Source organism: Lagenorhynchus albirostris, chromosome 9, assembly GCF_949774975.1.
Source record: "Lagenorhynchus albirostris chromosome 9, mLagAlb1.1, whole genome shotgun sequence".
NCBI lineage: Eukaryota > Metazoa > Chordata > Mammalia > Artiodactyla > Delphinidae > Lagenorhynchus > Lagenorhynchus albirostris.
The window spans coordinates 104,413,635-104,432,071 of NC_083103.1; the positions used below are offsets into that span (position 1 = coordinate 104,413,635).

The 18,437-nt window shown below is 39.3% G+C and overlaps 1 protein-coding gene across 9 annotated transcripts in view; it reads right to left on the minus strand.

Annotated features, from left to right (window-relative positions):
• Positions 1-18,437, minus strand: part of ZBTB44 (zinc finger and BTB domain containing 44) — a 65,742-nt gene that overhangs the window by 15,947 nt on the left and 31,358 nt on the right. For 6 of the 9 annotated variants that reach the window (XM_060160783.1, XM_060160782.1, XM_060160777.1 and 3 more), the window contains one exon: positions 7,258-8,330. The exons of 2 other annotated variants lie outside the window; for them this stretch is intronic. In XM_060160783.1, coding sequence (XP_060016766.1) covers positions 7,258-8,275 — 1,018 coding nt within the window. In that variant the 5' untranslated portion in view covers positions 8,276-8,330. Of the gene's footprint in view, positions 1-7,257; positions 8,331-12,522; positions 12,608-18,437 lie in introns of those variants that run through there. One more of the 9 variants, XM_060160781.1, reaches the window with a different exon arrangement.

An 18,437-nucleotide genomic window follows, 5' to 3' on the forward strand; every position in this document is an offset into this window, starting at 1 on the left:
CCGACTGGCAAAAACATTTCAAAACTTTACAAGGTATGACATATATGAGCCTTGAAAATATAACAGAAAGTGACAGAAGTCAGTCAGAAAAGACTACACAGTGCATACTCCCATTTATACGAAATGTCCAGAACAGGCAAATCTATACAGTGTATTAGTAGTTGCCTAGGGATGGGGTAGGACTAGAAGAGAGGCATTGTTAAGGGGTACAGGGTTTCCTTTCGGGGGGATAATTACACAACTCTGTGAATATACTAAAAACCACTATAGTATACACTTTAAATGGGCGAATTTTATGATATGTAAGTTGTATTTCAATAAAGATGTTTAAAAAAACCTTATTAGGACTTGACTTCAATTTTGTCTTTGTGTGAACTGCTTTGCTTAGTTTCAAATGCCCAGAACCAGGAGGCTTCATCTGGTCCCTGGCCTCTGCGACTGGAAATAAAAAGTTACACAAGCATTATTCTTATGGACCACTGTAGTTCTTATGAATCATCTCAATCTGAAACTGCATCTCTTCCAGGCCAAACATCTGTTTCCTTCATGTTTTCTCCATAATCCTAACACGTTACACTTATCTCTCAATTGACTCAATTTCACCAAGGACAATTTGGAATTGGAAGTAGCCATTTTGCAGGGAGCTTCCGACATGAACAAGATTGTCCATCTGAGATACATCAATATTGTACCAACACTGGGGCAGGGATTTCAAGAGCTACCCCCATGGGTATTTCCAGTGTATGGCCTTCCCAGCGATGACACAACCTTGGTAAGACAAAGATAGGAACCAAGCGTTGATGTACATCTTTAAACACCTCCAAATGAGCTATGAGTTTGTTTGATGATTGTTTATTTTTAGGGTAGACTGAGGCGTCCTCATGCTAAACAGCTATGCTGTAACGGCAAAAGAAAAATTAATAGATTCTGTATTCCTGATTGGGGAAATCCCAACTATTCTCAAGTAACAGGACCACACATTACACTGATGTTGCTCTGAAAGAACTCTATAAGCTGATCTTTTACTCAGACTCTCCGCTGTCCCCATCATCCACAAACTTCAAGAGAGAAATAAAGAGAACACATGAGATCTTAAAACTATACTTATCAAAGCACTTAAAAACCCTCTTAACTTCCACAGTCTTAAGTACTGCCAAGAGCCTTGATAGCAATAAGACAAATCATCTCTACGACCCACAAGTCGACTCCTTATGAGTTGACAGTAGGCTGCCTTTTTCAAGTGGGAATTTTGGTTTAAATCTTAGGTTCTACACTGATACTACAATGATACCCCAGGTTTATCACAAACAGAGAAGAGCTTATGAATGATTTAAAATCTGGAGTTTTGGTTTTCTGGAAAAGATGCCACCAGAGAAAACTCTCCATTGATTATCAATAGAAAGGAACTGATCAGATATTGTTAACAACTGATTCAGTGGTAACAGTTTGAGGTGGCATTCATTGGATTCATGTTTCCCAACTTAAAAGACACATATCACACCCTTCCAACTCCTGTGCATCCATTCCTTCTAAGGAATTCTCCAGAAGATACTGACTTCAAAATGGACAGCTCCTACCCAAGATGACAAAATCAGATTAATTTTCTGATTCTTCAGTACTCTTTACTATTAATCTTGACTATTAAAACCAATACGATCTTTCATCTTCATCCTATTGTTTCTGAACTCCTAAGATCTCCTTCTGCCACTTAAGGAAAAACAAAACTCTTGTACTTCCCCCCCACCCCAGACCATAGTTACTAATCTGAATTTAACAGATTGCTGGATCTATTATCCTCCATCTGACCCTGCTGACAAAAACTTAATAACTGTTCTTTTAAGCACTACAGAAGGCAGATTCCCTTTTATAGGGAATATTATATCATATCCCAGGCTTCGGCCATAGAAAAATGGACCCTGACCTCAAATTAACATGTTTCTGCTGAAGTCATTACAATCCTAACAGCAAGACCTATTCAGTCAGAAAGACACTAATCCTGGGACCATCCTGATTATGATAGCCAGTTCGTTCTCTTCAGACATACTTGAGCCTGGCTTGCAGGAACTATTTAACTCCACTTAAGGAATCTGTCCATTTTAAGGGACCAAAACTGGCTCACTCTTGCTGTAATGAATGATACTTACATTCCAATACGCCCACTACTAGGATACTACTTCTATGTTGGACACAGGGTTTACACATGCCCGCTGCACACTAACTCATTCTGTATATTTAAGTAACTGTTTGGGATTTTCAGGTATTAAAACCACCACCCCAACTTGTTCAACTACAGGTGTGTTCCTGGTGGTCTTGCTGGAGAGCACTGACATACTTAATAGATAGGTAATACTACCATTACTTTATGGTTATGGAAACCTGGTGAGGTTCAGTGACTTGTTCAAAGTCACACATCTAGTAAGTGGCAGAAACTGGTAGCAGACTCCAAACCTGCCTGACTCCAAGTCCTGAATTTTTAATCATTATGCTATACTGCATATATGCTCAGTGTCGCAAATTCTTCCATCATTCTAACTGCTCACCTCAACAAGTTTATTCACTATTCATACACAAACCGTCAAATTTCTCAACATCTTAACTGACCCTCATAACAGTCACTTCTCTTTTAACGGCAGATTTTAGAGTCTAGGAAAAACCCTTGAATTTCTTCATTAGCATAGTAAACTGTGGATTATCTAAAACTATTTTATCTTTGGTGTATACAGATAATCGAATACTTCAAGACAAATAATGAAGCCCTATCATGAAGTCCTTCTCACTTAAACAAATTTTCCTTAAACCATACCAGATATAGATGGCCAGCTTTTTGAGAAGCAAGACCCAATCTAAACTTAGCAATTATTTCTCTCTTAAATTTGCTGTACTTATTGTATTTATTGGGAGTGTCAGAGTTTATAACTTTTTGCTGGGCAACTGGCAATAAAAAGAACAGGTAAAATCTTATTTGAATTAATTTCATGAGTAATTAAATTATTATTTTAGAATTTCATAAGGGGTATTTTTTGTTTCTTTTCTTTATAATGAGTATATTCAGTATTATACTCTCAGTCTCTAGAATGACAAACTACCTGCTATATATCATCTTTAATAAGTTAGTAAAATTAAGTACTCTTATGAAGTATTCTTATGGAATATGGAAAAAAAGTACCACACACATCTTCCTCTTCTCCCTCCTACATTTTTTCACTGCCTAGTATACCTGAGGAATTTAACTTTTTTCTGTAGGGCTTTATTTTGGTGTACAGATTTGGAGTTAAGATAGGTTAGTTGAGAGTGATTAGTACATCTGCTATGAAGACAAGGGAAAAAAACCCTAATTTGGATTATCTGATTATATGATATTCAGATCAGAGTTCTTTGTATGTCTGCTTTGTAACAGAACCTACATTTGTAATAGTATATATTGGAAAGGAAGTATTCTTATAAAACTGAAAGGCTTGGGCTTCCCTGGTGGCGCAGTGGTTGAGAGTCCGCCTGCCGATGCAGGGGATGCGGGTTCGTGCCCGGTCTTGGAAGATCCCACATGCCGCAGAGCGGCTGGGCCCGTGAGCCATGGCCGCTAAGCCTGCGCGTCCGGAGCCTGTGCTCCGCAACGGGAGAGGCCACAACAGTGAGAGGCCCGCGTACCGCAAAAAAAAAAAAAAAAAAAAAAAGGAAAACTGAAAGCCTTATTCTACTTATGCTCCTAACTTCTCTACTTAATCATGTTAATAATATAATAAAGGCAAAATGTGAACTGATTAGATATACTTGAGTGGTAAAATAAGGCTATTTCACATATCTAATAAGGCTATTTCACAAATTTAGTTAGAAAGATACTCAGATTAATATTTGGCTTCTAAGTTCTCAGATAAATAATTAAAATAGTAATTACTTATTAGTTCATTATTCAGAAGGTACCAAGGTGTTTCCAAGATTAAACATGTTAGTAATTTAACAAAAACTTGGTCACATTGTCAAATAGCTAGGATCTCCTGCCATCAAATATATTACTGAGTGTGTGGTCACTTGAAAAGCACAAGTATCTTGTCCCAAATTTCGGAATATTATCTTTAGTAGGTATATGAGTAGAATTGTGCCCCCCCCCCGCCCAAGACATACTCAAGTCCTAACCCCTGCACCTGTAAATATAGCCCTATTTGGAAATAGGGTCTCTGCAGATGTATCAAGTTAGATGAGGTCATACTGGAGTAGGGTGGGCCATAATCCAATGACTGGTGTCCTTAGAAGGGAGATGTGGTGCTGAAGCCAGAGACAGAGGGAAGGCCCCATAAAGATGGAAGCAGAAACTGGAGAGATGCAGCTACACGTTGAGGACTGTCAAGGAATGTTAGTAACTGTCAGAAGCTAGGAAGAAGCAAAGGATCCTTCCCTACAACCTTCCCTGCCAACACCATAATTTCAGACTTTTAGCCTTCTGAACTGTGAGGAAATAAATTTCTCTTGTTTTAGATCACCCAGTGTGTGGCGGCTGCTGTGACAGCCCTGGGAAACTCATATGGTGGATCAAAATCCAAGAAATTAACAAAGGTAAGGGGCCCTCCTGGTTCTCCAATCTTTGGGAGAAAACCTCTTTATTGATCTTTGTTGGGTTTTCTTCTCTCCCTGAACATAGATACTTCTCAAGGATCAGTTCTCTGGCTTTCGCTCTTACACACACATTTTCCTGTTGAGAGTCAATCTGTCACTGCTAAAAGTCCTAAACTGGTAATCTCCAGTCTTGATCTCACCCACCCTGCCTTTCAACGGCTCTGTGGCATGTTGCCTGGTCATCACCCAAGCATGGTTCACACGGAACAAATCTTGCTGACTTACTCTTAAAACTGGGCTCCCACCTCCTACCAATGATTTTCATAGTAGGTATGGCATCTAATAGATTCCTATCGAGTGTACAATTACCGTTATTTTTTGTACCATTAAGAAAGAAAAAGTAACTGTAAAGATTATTAATTGCAAAACATATCTGAATTTAGAGATAATAAAATATGAAAAACTGTGACTTATAATCAATGAATATAATAAAATGTTATCAGTATTTTCCTGGTCATCCAGGTACCCTGACCCTCTTATTCCCTCAAACCACATATTCAATATCATCAGGTAGTAATGATTCTTCCTTTACAAAGTCTCTTAATACCCATTTTCTTTATAGTATTATGCTAAGCATCTTCATTCATACAAAGACAACTGTACTGTTACTGGTTTTTGGACTGTCTCTCCCCAGCCAACCCCCTATGAATTTGACCAATATCAAATTCATTTTCCTAAAATATCTGTAAATGTTTTATTTTTCATTCATTTAAGGCAGACTCTTTATTACCACTAGGATAAAACCCAAGCTTGCTTGGCCAAGCTGTGGTAGACACTGCTAGTTGCATACAATATCCATTCTCCTGTAATTTTGTGAGGCAGTTACATACCCAACTAATATACATGTATTCCCAGATTCTCTTGCAGCTAGGAAAGATGACGTGACATAAACTGGCAGAAGTTTTTTGGGGACTTCTAGGAACATATTCCATACAAGAGTTACCCCTTTCTAGAATATGAGGCTAAAGATGAAGCAAAAATCTTATAACCATGAAGCAATAAATATATGGATGACAAACTAAGGACGGTGGATTATAAAAATATAAGGGGCCTAGGTCACTGTAGAGCCACTCTACCAGTCCTGGACTTCCTATTTCTGAATATTTTATGCAATAATAATAAAATCCCATTTGGTTTAAGCCATTTTGAAGGGATCCTGTTATACGCAGTTGAATGCACTCCTAGCTGAAACTAGTGTTCAAGGCTTTTCACAACATGTTCTCAACTGCTCATTTTTCTTATTTCCCATTATTTTCTATACTTGTAGGCTTCCATGCTTTATTCACATCATTGTGCACTGAATTCACTGCTTTATCAAATATGCAATGTTCTTCTACACCTCTGTGCTTTTATACATTTTCAAAGAAATGTCATTCCCTCAACTGAGCAAACTCCTACTTATTATGTAAGATCCAGCTCAAATACACAGTGTTAACTTGCTCTTTCCTTAGTGAACCTGTAACACATTGTTCCTACCTCTAGTCTAGTGCTGATTGTTGATTTACTCATCTGCTTCCCCAATTAGACTATTAACTCCTCAGATGGAGGCACTATATGTCTTTTTCATCATATATCCCCAAGTTTGGCACATGGTTAAGTTTTCAATAAATATTTTAATCAAGAATAAAACACTAACTGGATTTTTTAAACTGGTATTTTTTGCATTGAAAGTAATTCACTAATCACAGACATATGAACTGTGCCATCATATATGTGTCCCATCAGATACTGTTCAACTATTTTCTTTGCTCCCCGTGGGTAACTTATTAAAAAAATATTGTAGTACTAATACCATCTAAAAAACCCAGTTACCATGTTTTATTCTTCTTAATACTTCCTATAGGATACAGCACCAAACTTTTATCTAATAAGCACTTAAAAATACTTGACTTAGGGACTTCCTTAGTGGCGCAGTGTATAAGAATCCACCTGCCAATGCAGGGGACACGGGTTCGATCCCTGGTCTGGGAAGATCCCACATGCCACGGAGCAACTAAGCCCGGGAGCCACAACTACCGAGCCTGCGGTCCAGAGCCCGCGAGCCACAGCTACTGAAGCCCGCATGCCTAGAATCCGTGCTCTGCAACAAGAGAAGCCACTGCAGTGAGAAGCCCATGTACCGCAACGAAGAGTAGCCCCCCGCTCGCTGCAACTAGAGAAAGCCCGTGCGCAGCAACAAAAACCCAACGCAGGGACTTCCCTGGTGGCGCATTGGTTAAGAATCCGCCTACCAATGCAGGGAACACGGGCTCAAGCCCTGGTCCTGGAAGATCCAACATGCCACAGAGCAACTAAGCCTGTGCACCACAACTACAGAGCCTGCGCTCTAGAGCCCGTGAGCCACAACTACTGAGCCTGTGAGCCACAACTACTGAAGCCCAAGCGCCTAGATCCCACGCTCCGCAACAAGAGAAGCCACTGCAATGAGAAGCCCACGCACCACAACGAAGAGTAGCCCCCTCTCACCGCAACTAGAGAAAGCCAGCTTGCAGCAACGAAGACCCAATGCAGCCAAAAATAAATAAATAAATAAATAAAAAATAACAGACCCAACGCAGGCAAAAAAAAGAAAATTAAATTAAATCTTTTAAAAAAAGAAAAGCTAGACTTGACTTCATAGCATTATGGAAAACATAGAAGACACTATACCTATAGAGGAAGACTGTGGACTAATCAGAAGGTCCTCTTGGACTTGTTCACTTCCTGGCACTGTCTGCTGATCACTCAGTGAACTCTGAGATGCACTGACAGGCTGGGATACTTCCTCATGGACCTCCTCATCACTTAACCTTTCTACTTTGACCCGGACATCTTCCTCGGTACCCAGAGGTAAGGTAGTTTTTGTGCTCTCACAAGTCACATAATCAGCCATTCTTCTACCTGTCTCAGATGGGCCAGGTAATTCTAAAGTCCGGGTATTTTCTGCTTGCTTAAGCTTATCAGGCTGAATCCTTCGATCAATTCCAAAAGGAAAAGTCCAGGGAAAAGCTAGAGAAGAGTCAACTGGTTGATTTCTATTTTCTGAGTAGGAAGCTGAAGAATTCAATACCTGTGGAGAACTTGTTTGTGTGCTACACTTCACAGGACTTTCAGGAGACATAACAATGTAGCTTTTGCGCTTTCTCCTCGACTCTCGGCAAACAGGAATGGTTCTTTCTACCACACTGCACTCTGAAGACACTGGAGAAATGCTTCCATCTCGAGACGTAAAATTGCAGTTAGAATTATTTTCTTGTCCAGCATCTAGACCCTTTTCTGGTTGGCTGTTGGGTGTATTCCATAAAATGCTTGATTTCATGAACTCTGAGCAGGTGCTAGCAACACTGAACATTTGCATATAGCTGGCTGCAGCTAGAACATCAATGATATTTTCTGTGTTAATTGACAGAGTGGCTGTGTAAGCATATTCTAAAAGGGGTATAAAGCCAGTCACTGTGACATGATGCAAATCCAACACATTCTTGTTCTCATCCTCTGCTTGGCCTACAAGTTTGGTGCGAAAGAAATCACTGCAAGCTGCTAGTACCACCTTATGTGCCCGGAAGATTTTGTCCTGGACACGAATAGTGATATCACAAAAATGTCCATCATTTCGAAGCATATTTAGCTTTCCAAGCATTTCCTGGCTGTGGGAAGAGGAGCTATGAGTAAATGTTTTCACACCCATCTTTTCCTTCCTCTTCTACCGATGCTCTTCAAGGATGCAAATGAATCAGAATGTCCTAAAAGATACATAAAATAAGCATTAATTGATGGTTTAGTAGCTGAAATAAAAGGTGATTTAGATCGTTTTCATGAGGCCACCATGCTAAATCAACAAGCTGAAAGATGGTAGTAAGAAAGTTAGTTCAAGGTAAGAAATATATTAAAATACATTCTCTATATCTGTCCCCTAAAGTGTCCTATCAGTGGAGTCTGTGAGCTAATGTCACACTTAATGAGCTGCATAGTTTTAAATAATAATAATTTGCAAATAATGACAATTATAGAATACTATTTTCCAGATATAGTTCTAAATGCTTCACATTCGATAATTTGATTGTCATGATGTCTCTACCAGTAGGTACATTTTATCCCCATTTAACAGAAGAAGGTTAACTACCTTGCTGAAGTCAGAAAATTATTAAGTGGCAGACGCAGGGTTCAAATCCAGTCAGGCTGGCTCCAGAAACTACACTCTTAACCTCAATGCTTTATCCTGCCTCTTTTAGGATATAAAGTGAGTAAATACAAGTGACCAAGAGTCTAAGTTTTATGACGTGATAGGTCTGCATTCTTTCTTCAACAATTCCTCCAAGGCTGTTTGTTATAAGGACTAAATGAGACAATACACGCCGCACATGCTGAGCACAGTATTTAGCACGTTGTGAGCACTCAAGTGAAAGCAGCTACTGCTGTTTAGATTACTAACACGATAAAACCACCTTCCTGAAAGAAAATTCATAAAACAAATAATGTTTAGTAATCAACTGACTGGATTTTCCCTTAAAAAAAAAAAGTTGGTTTGCCTGTATCACATTTTACATTTATTCACTAAAAATGTAAAAAACTGACATTCTTAAATACTTTTAATTTTGCAAATCTAATAATACTTTTAAATAACAGTTTTTACAGTACTTTCCCCCTAAACTCTTTTTACATCCTCTATGTGAAAGTCACGGAGGCTTGTACTAGCCCCTTGATAAAGGTAAGAAAACACTAATGCTCAGAGAAGTTAAATGGCTAACAAATGACAACCAAAGCTAAGATCTGGGTCTTTTGACTGTTAGATTGCTTTTCCAATACAAGAACACATAGCTAAACACATATATATGGAATTTAAGAAAAAAAAAATGTCATGAAGAACCTAGGGGTAAGACAGGAATAAAGACACAGACCTACTAGAGAATGGACTTGAGGATACGGGGAGGGGGAAGGGTAAACTGTGACAAAGCGAGAGTGGCATGGACATATATACACTACCAAACGTAAAATAGATAGCTAGTGGGAAGCAGCCGCATAGCACAGGGAGATCAGCTCGGTGCTTTGTGACCACCTAGAGGGGTGGGATAGGGAGGGTGGGAGGGAGGGAGACTCAAGAGGGAAGAGATATGGGAACATATGTATATGTATAACTGATTCACTTTGTTATAAAGCAGAAACTAACACACCATTGTAAAGCAATTATACTCCAATAAAGATGTAAAAAAAAAACAAAAAAACCCCACATAGCTATGTACATCAATTATTTTATCTAAGACAAATAACTTTTCTTTTTTAAAAAAAAAAGTACTAAAATAAATGCAAAACAAATTTGGGGAAACACTTTTTGTAAATCATCTCTAAATAAAGAAGATTTCAAATGTCTCAAAAATATAGCCACCAGTTAAAAATGGTGTTGAAGATCATGAATATTTAACTGACCTGGAAAAATGTGTGGTTCTGAGTATTAAACGAATGCACAATTACTGAATACAGTGAAAACTCAATAGTGGTCATTATTATGTATTTAGAGAAAAATGTGATGAGTATATAGACGATAATCATCTTTGTGAAATATATACACACATGTTTATATTTGTACACACACACACACAGAACAAGAGAACATGAGGTCTTAACTAGAGATTCATGGATTCACTAAGGGCGCCATGATCCTTCTGAAATTGCACACAGAATGTGTGTATTGATGGTAGCTTTCATCATATTCAAGGGAATCACTGGTAGACTATGGGTGTTTATTCTCTTCTTTTTGCACATTAAACAATTTTTTTCTTTTAAAAAGCACCATACTGCTGCAAAACCCTAGGGTTTCACTTCCTCTTGGTTCAAACCCCAAAGTCATGCAGAGTAGGTCTACTTCTTCTTTCCCCTTGAAAAAGCTTTCAAAAACTGAAGATGGCAATCACATTCCATTCTTTCCTAAGGTTCTATTCTTTAAGCTAAACATCCCTTGTCCTTTTAAGTTCTCCTTAAAATTTGATGAACATCCTTGCTATGCTCTCAACAATCTCCATTTCCCGTACTCCTTTAAGACTGGTTCCCAGGGTTGTACACAATATGATAGGTATGGCAGGATTATAACTTGAGCATAACTTTACTATTTTTACCTCCCTTGTCTGGGTACAAATATTGGTAAGACTAGACCCGGTATTCTGACAGTCAAATCATACTACTGACTGATTTTGTTTATACTATTGAAAACTTAATTCAATAATCGACTGATTAGATGTGAGGAACTTTATTATGTAAAGAGAGGAACACAATTAAAAATAAAACATTGTCCTTGACCTCATTAAGTTTACAGTCTTGGGCTTCCCTGGTGGCACAGTGGTTAAGAATCCGCCTGCCAATACAGGGGACATGGGTTCGAGCCCTGGTCTGGGAAGATCCCACATGCCACAGAGCAACTAAGCCCGTGCGCCGCAACTACTGAGCCTGAGCTCTAGAGCCCGCGAGCCCCAACTACTGAGCCCGTGTGCCCCAACTACTGAGCCCACATGCCACAACTGCTGAAGCCCACGCACCTAGAGCCCACGCTCCACAACAAGAGAAGCCACAGCAGTGAGAAGTCCCCGCTCACCGCAACTAGAGAAAGCCCACGCGCAGCAACGAAGACCCAATGCAGCCAAAAAAACACAGAAAACGTACAGTCTTTATGAAGACGACACACGTACCTAATTAAAACTACACAGCTAGTGCTATGTGAAAGCAAACAAAGAAAAATTTAATTCTGAACGTGCAGGGCAGGAGAGGCACCATGGAGGGCAGGGAGTAATGAAAGTAGAGCTCTGCCAGGTGATAAAGCAGACGAGAGTGCCAGGCTTTCATGGGACCTCACACGATCTCAGTGAGCGCTCACCATCCTGACGTGCCTTACGTACAGTGTGTGCACTGTACTGGCAAATTGTTGTTAATGGCACTCTAAGTTACTCTAAATGTGGGCATGCAGAGGTCGTCAGTTCAAACATCAATCCACTACATAAACATCACTTTCGAATGTTCTTTGTAAGTAAATGTACATGTGAAGGGGAAAAGATTTAAAAAAGACACCCTAAAGATTTCCAGCTCAATAAATATAAAAAATTCACTGAATATCCCAACATGAGAAGACAAAATGACCAATCTGAGGTTCTTCTTAGTCTGATAACACAATAAATGGCATGAAGCTCTGGGCTGAGCCAGCCAGGTAAGGCCGCTGAAGTAACTACCCTGACCAATCAGAGGCGACATCTCAAATATAAACCTGCCTGCGCACTTTCCCAAAGACAAGCAATCACAACGAGACACCAGGCAGCTAAGACTGATCTGACCAAACTACCATTTAACATATCTGCTGATTTCTCTCTCACAGGAACGAGATGAAGGGGGAAAAAAATGGGAAAGCTTTATTTGGAAGATTTTTGTTCATCTGCTGTACCCCAGTAAACTGGCTTCTTTAAAAGCCAGGCCATGAGGAGCACTTAGTTTGATCGGGATCACATGGTTCAGGGAGGAACATGCCTTCAAGCAAGTGATACTCATAATCCAGGGACCATCTGCATGAACACAGGTGTGAAAGCAAGAAATTAAATACTATATTTGGAGAACATTTCAATCTTGGTTTGGGTGGAGGCCCCAAACAACAGATACTGCATCCAAAGTGAGGTGCAAGGCCACCTGGACATGGAGGCAGGGGAAAACTTAGTTTCAACCTTGAGTTACACCCACCTTCAACGTTCAAAGAGTTAAATATTAGGAAAGGACTTTGCCGAGTGATCGGTGTGTTGTGAGTTTCAAACCCTCTCCCACTCCCTTCTACTCCCCAGTAATGGAAAGGGGTTAAGGCAAATTTGCCCTTTGTTTCAGGTCTACAGAAAATGTGTCACACTTGAAAAAAATCTAATGGATACAAGTCTGATTTAAACTCTGGCCAAGACTACGAAGTATGCTTACCATCTCCCAACAGTATATAAAAGCAACGCCCGGAGTGGCTGAAGAGACTCTGGTGCCCAAATGCTGGGTTGCACATCCTGGTACCGCCATGTGTAGCAGTGGGACCTTAGGCAAGTCACCAAACTTCACCGTAATTTCTTCAGCAGTGAAACAGGGATAACAGAACTTACTTCAGAGAGCTCTGAGCATTAACTGGCCTGATACACATAAAGTGCTTTTAACAGTACTTAGCACGAAATAAATGCTACAGAAACATCAGCCGCTGCTGCTACTGTTATTAAAGACCTTTTCTTATTCAATCCTGGCTTCTCTCAATCCTGGAGGGTCCAGAAACCACAGTCAGCAAATGAGGAGGAATAAAAGGGCAGAGAGGAAAAACAGAAAGAAAAAGGAAGGCAAACAAACCTCACTTTCCACTGCAGACCTAGAGTAGGCCTGAGGTGGGCAAAGAAGAAAACCTTTAACTCTGAATTAAATTTATTAGTTCTCGAAAATAATGTTTCTATTCCCTGAAAGTAACTAGAAAAGTTATTAAGACTTGCCCTTCAAGAGGCTGGAGGGAGTATTAACCCCACAGAATAAATTTATGAGGATGGTGGAAGACAAAAATAAAATGGATTCTGAGTACCTTCCGTAAACTGTGTTTGTTCAATGTAATGGTTACACACATATGGTACAAAGTATAATACAGATGGAGGTATGGAATGGACGGAAGATGAAGATTAGACTGGGAAATGCCCTGTATGCCATGTATTTATTACATTAATTTCCCAACACAGGTCTGTGAAAACTTAGTCTCATGACATATTCTATAATAAATTACACAGACAAATATAATTTAGAAATACTGCAGTAACATACATTGTGGCAAAACTTGGGATGAAATTATGTTATTTGAAAAAGTCATACATAATATGGATAGTACAGAAGCCATAAAGTATATCCTGAAATTTTTATAAATTAGATAATTCTATTTTAAAAAACCTCATATCTTTCCATATGCATGTAGATGAATATGTATGTGTGTAGTTACATATTTAATTTGGAACTCATTTAAAATTCTCAAATAAATATTTTTTCAATCCAATTACTAATGCAGAATTTATGTAGCACTCAAAATAAAAATGTATTTTGTAATAGCTTGCAATTTGAACTAGTGAGTAATTCAGAAAGTTTCCTTCCCATCCCTTTTATTCCAAATTACTTATGAAATAGTATATACGTGTTTATGAAAGCGGCCGTTGCTAAACAACATATACTTTAAGGAGAGAAAAATAGGGCTTCCCTGGTGGCGCAGTGGTTGAGACTCTGCCTGCCGATGCAGGGGACACGGGTTCGTGCCCCGGTCTGGGAGGATCCCACATGCCGCGGAGCGGCTGGGCCCGTGAGCCATGGCCGCTAAGCCTGCGTGTCCGGAGCCTCTGCTCCGCAGCGGGGGAGGCCACAACGATGAGAGACCCACGTACCACAAAAAAAAAAAAAAAAAAAAGGGAGAGAAAAATATCCTATGATTCTGTTTTGCAGTTGGGTTGAAAAACATTTACCAAATAAGGTATATAGCCCAGTTGCTATAATAGTTTAAGTTAGACAAATATTAAGTTTTGAATTCTGACTCTTCCATTTACCATTCAGGCATTAAATCTTAAGTCTAGTTACTTCATCTCTCTATGCTTCAGTTTTCTCATTTGTAAAACAGGAATGGAAATTACACTTTCAAGATAGTCAAGAGGACTGAATTAGCACAATTCCTGGCACAAAGTAAACATTCAATAAATGTTAGCTTCTATTATTACCCTAGAAAAAGTGTGAATAAAATGAAATGGAGATAAAATTTCAAAATATCTATTTCTTATATGACACAGAGCACATCCTGAATATGTATATTTTGATATAAAGATTAACTGATAAAAATTATCAGAGGATTTGAGATTAAAATGGAGTAGCTCGGACTTCCCTGGTGGCACAGTGGTTAAGAATCCGCCTGCCAATGCAGGGTTCATGGGTTCGAGCTCTGGTCCAGGAAGATCCCACATGCCACGGAGCAACTAAGCCCGAGTGCCACAACTATCAAGCCTGCTCTCTAGAGCCCGCGAGCCACAACTACTAAGCCTGTGCTCTAGAGCCCGCGTGCCACAACTACTGGGCCTGCGCTCTACAGCCCGCGTGCCACAACTACTGAGCCCGCACGCCTAGACTAGCCCGTGCTCCACAACAAGAGAAGCCACTGCAACAAGAAGCCTGTGCACCTCAACGAAGAGTAGACCCCACTCACCGCAACTAGAGAAAGCCCGTGTGCAGCAACGAAGATCCAACACAGCCAATAAATAAATAAATAAAACTAAAAAAAAATGGAGTAGCTCTTCAGCATATAAAGTGAGGTGGCTGCCTCAGATGATTAAAGAGAAAGTAATGAGACTGCTAACCTTGAAACTAATTGGCGAGGATGTGAAACTTGATATTTAATAAGAATTTGCATGTTTAAATATCCAGCCACATCTCAAAACTGGAAACTAATTTTCCAAATTATACTAACAAGGTTTTAATTATGCTAAAACTGAACTGAGATAACTTCGTTCCCACCCTATATTCTAATTAAAACCAATCAAGGACAGAAAAGAAGGTTAGGGAGAGAGACATACTGAATTTAAGATGCCTCTAATAGGAATATCCAGGTGGAATTTATATATGAAGTATCTGTACTAGTTGACTGTGTAGAGTAGCAAATGCAGCACTAGGACCTTCAGATATGTTATCTCACGTGAGGTAAGATGATAATAATCTGATTTTACAGAGGAATTGAGACTTGAAACACTGCTTGTTTGAGGACACTTACGTTTATGTTTATACCAATGCTAAGGGCCTAGGACCTTATGCAATAGGTAACCACTGGAGAACCACTGGAGAGCAGTGTTATTTACAGCTACATTTTAAGATTATCCTGGTAGCAACACAGAGGGTGGCTGTTAGAGCAGTACAAGTGTAAGATAAGATAAAATCGGACTAAATCAGTGGCAGTGAGGATAGAGAACATAAATTGAGAAATATTTAGGAGGTAAAACCACCTAGGCATGATTTTGTGTTGGGGATGGGATGGGGGAGTAGTAGCAGACAAGAATGTAACCCTAGGTTTTGACATGGATGGTTGAGTGGATGGTATTTTCACCAAACAAGGCAGTGAAAGAGGAAGAGCTGGTTTTGGTAGGGCTTATATTTGAATGAAAAGAAATATTTTGGTTTTAAGCATACAATCTGAAATACTTCTGAGAGGAATATCCGAGAGTACATGTATATATGAAGTTGCCTATTCTGGTCTGGAGTTCAGGGAAGAGGTCGGAGCTGGACCTAAACACTGGGTTTTACATAGGTCACTGGTAAATTTCATCCTGTTGAATTTGTTAGAGCCTAAGACATCTAAAGAATGTGTAGGGAGCAGAGGCAGAAAAGCAAGTTGTGAGAAGCTTGGAGCAAGCAGAGAGCAAAAGGATTCGGTGAAAACATTTTATGGTGTCTAATTTACATTTTGAACCTGTCCAGTATTTAGCATAATACAGAAGCAGTGAAATACATGAATGGATAGATACATGTCCTGAAATTTCTATCTGGTTTGGCTATATAAAGTGCCTATATCTATTCATTATCAGTGGTTAAAAGGTGAAGATAAAGTTGCAATTTGAATTTACAGCCTTGAATTTGAATTAAAAGCATCAGTATGAACTCATAATGTAGTTAATCTTCAGCCATGAATATCCCTAGCACCCAGACTAGCTTTCAAATTCCATTTCCCACTAAAAGAAATCACGGCTCCTTAGAGAAAAGACAGATTGCACTTTGGGGGCAGTAAATGTCCACCTGGAGCATCTTATCAGCTATGCAAGGAAGCTATCAAAGATCACTAGGGGTATGCCAAAATGCAAGTCACTTTGAGGAGGTTCCCCATGGCAAAAAATGCAACAGTAAACTGAATCAATGAAATACATTCATGAGTTCACATGACACTAGAAACAAAAACAAACCTAATCCATCACCTTTAAAGATGCTAATGAACCAAAAAATTATTTTGAAAACTGGTTTTAAAAAGAAGGAAAGAGGGACTTCCCTGGTGGTCCAGTGGCTATGACTCCATGCTCCCAATGCAGGGGGCCCAGGTTCGATCCCTGGTCAGGGAACTAGATGCCACATGCATGCTGCAACTAAGAGTTCGCATATCACAACTAAGGAGCCCGCATGCCACAACTAAGGAGCCCATGAGCTGCAACTAAGACCCAGTGCAACTAAATTTAAAATAATAATAATAATAATAAAAGATCTCACATGCCACAATGAAGATCCTACATGCCTCAACTAAGACCCGGTGCAGCCTAAATAAACTAATTAATTAATTAATTAATTAATTTTAAAAGGGGGGGAGAATAAAGCATTTATCCTGCCTTTCCAATATAAACAGTGTTTTTAAGTAATCAAATAGAATATGAAAGGTTTCTCTTTATAGAAATATTCCAGCTAATAAATGAAGAAAGAATGTCAGAATTAGAAGAACACAATTTTGCACGCCCCCCCCAAATAAAGAGGCATTAATGCATCATGGTTTGTAACTTCACAGAAAGAGCAGTAAGACACTGCAAAAAAGACTGAACAAAAATCTGACCAAGTTTCTAGATCCAACTACCAATTCACAGTAAATACAGAGGAACAGGAATATATTAAGCTAATACCACTGCAGTGCAAACGGCAAAATTTAGACTGTGAGAAACTCTACAGGACCAAAGACTTGGAAGGAAAAAAACAGCAAGGAAGAAAGAGATAAAGGGGGAACTAGAATGGGAAACTCTGTGCATATCTTAAAGAATAAACATAAGATAATTGGAAATTTGTTTTTATTGACTACTTGAAAATGTCAAGAAATTATTGTTAATTTTTTTTTTTTCTGGTACGCCGTCCTCTCACTTTCGTGGCCTCTCCCACTGCAGAGCACAGGCTCCGGACGCGCAGGCTCAGCAGCCATGGCTCACGGGCCCAGCCGCTCCGCGGCATTTGGGTCTTCCCGGACCGGGGCATGAACCCGTGTCCCCTGCATTGGCAGGTGGACTCTCAACCACTGCGCCACCAGGGAAGCCCCCTCACTGTGGTTTTGATTTGCATTTCCCTGATAACTAATGATGCTGAACATCTTTTCATGTGCTTATTGGCTATTTGCAAATCATCCTTGGAGAAATGTCTATTCAGCTACTTTGTCCATTTTTTAACTGGGTTGTCTTTTTATTATTGAATTGTAAAAGTTCTTTATTCTAGATACAAGTTGCTTATCGGATATACAGTTTACAAAAATTTTCTCCCATTCTGTGAGTTGTTATTTCACTTTCTTGGTGTCCTCTGAAGCACAAGTTTTTAATCTTGATGAAGTTTAACATCTATTTTTTTCTTTTGTTGCTTGTGTTTTTGGTGTCATATCCAAGAATTCCTTGCCAACGCCAATGTCATGAGGAATTACCTCTGTCTTATTCTAGCAGTTTTATAGTTTTAGCTCATTTTGAGTTATTTTTTATATATGATGTGAGGTAAATGTCCAACTTCATTCTTTTGTATGTGGCTACACAGTTGTCCCAGTACTATTTGTTAAAAAGACTACTTACTCTTCCCCATTCAATGGTCTTGACAGCCTTGTTGAAAATCAGTTAAGCATAGATATATGGGTTTACATCTGGACTCTCAATTCCTTTCCATTGTTCTATATGTCTATCCTTATTCTTGATTACTGCTACTACATAGTAAGTTTGAAATCAGGAAGTCTGAGTCCTACAAATCTGTCCCTTTTTCAATATTGTTTTGGCTATTCTGGGTTCCTTGTAACTTTATTTATTTATGGCTACGTTGGGTCTTCGTTGCTGCGTGCAGGCTTTCTCTAGTTGCAGCGAGCG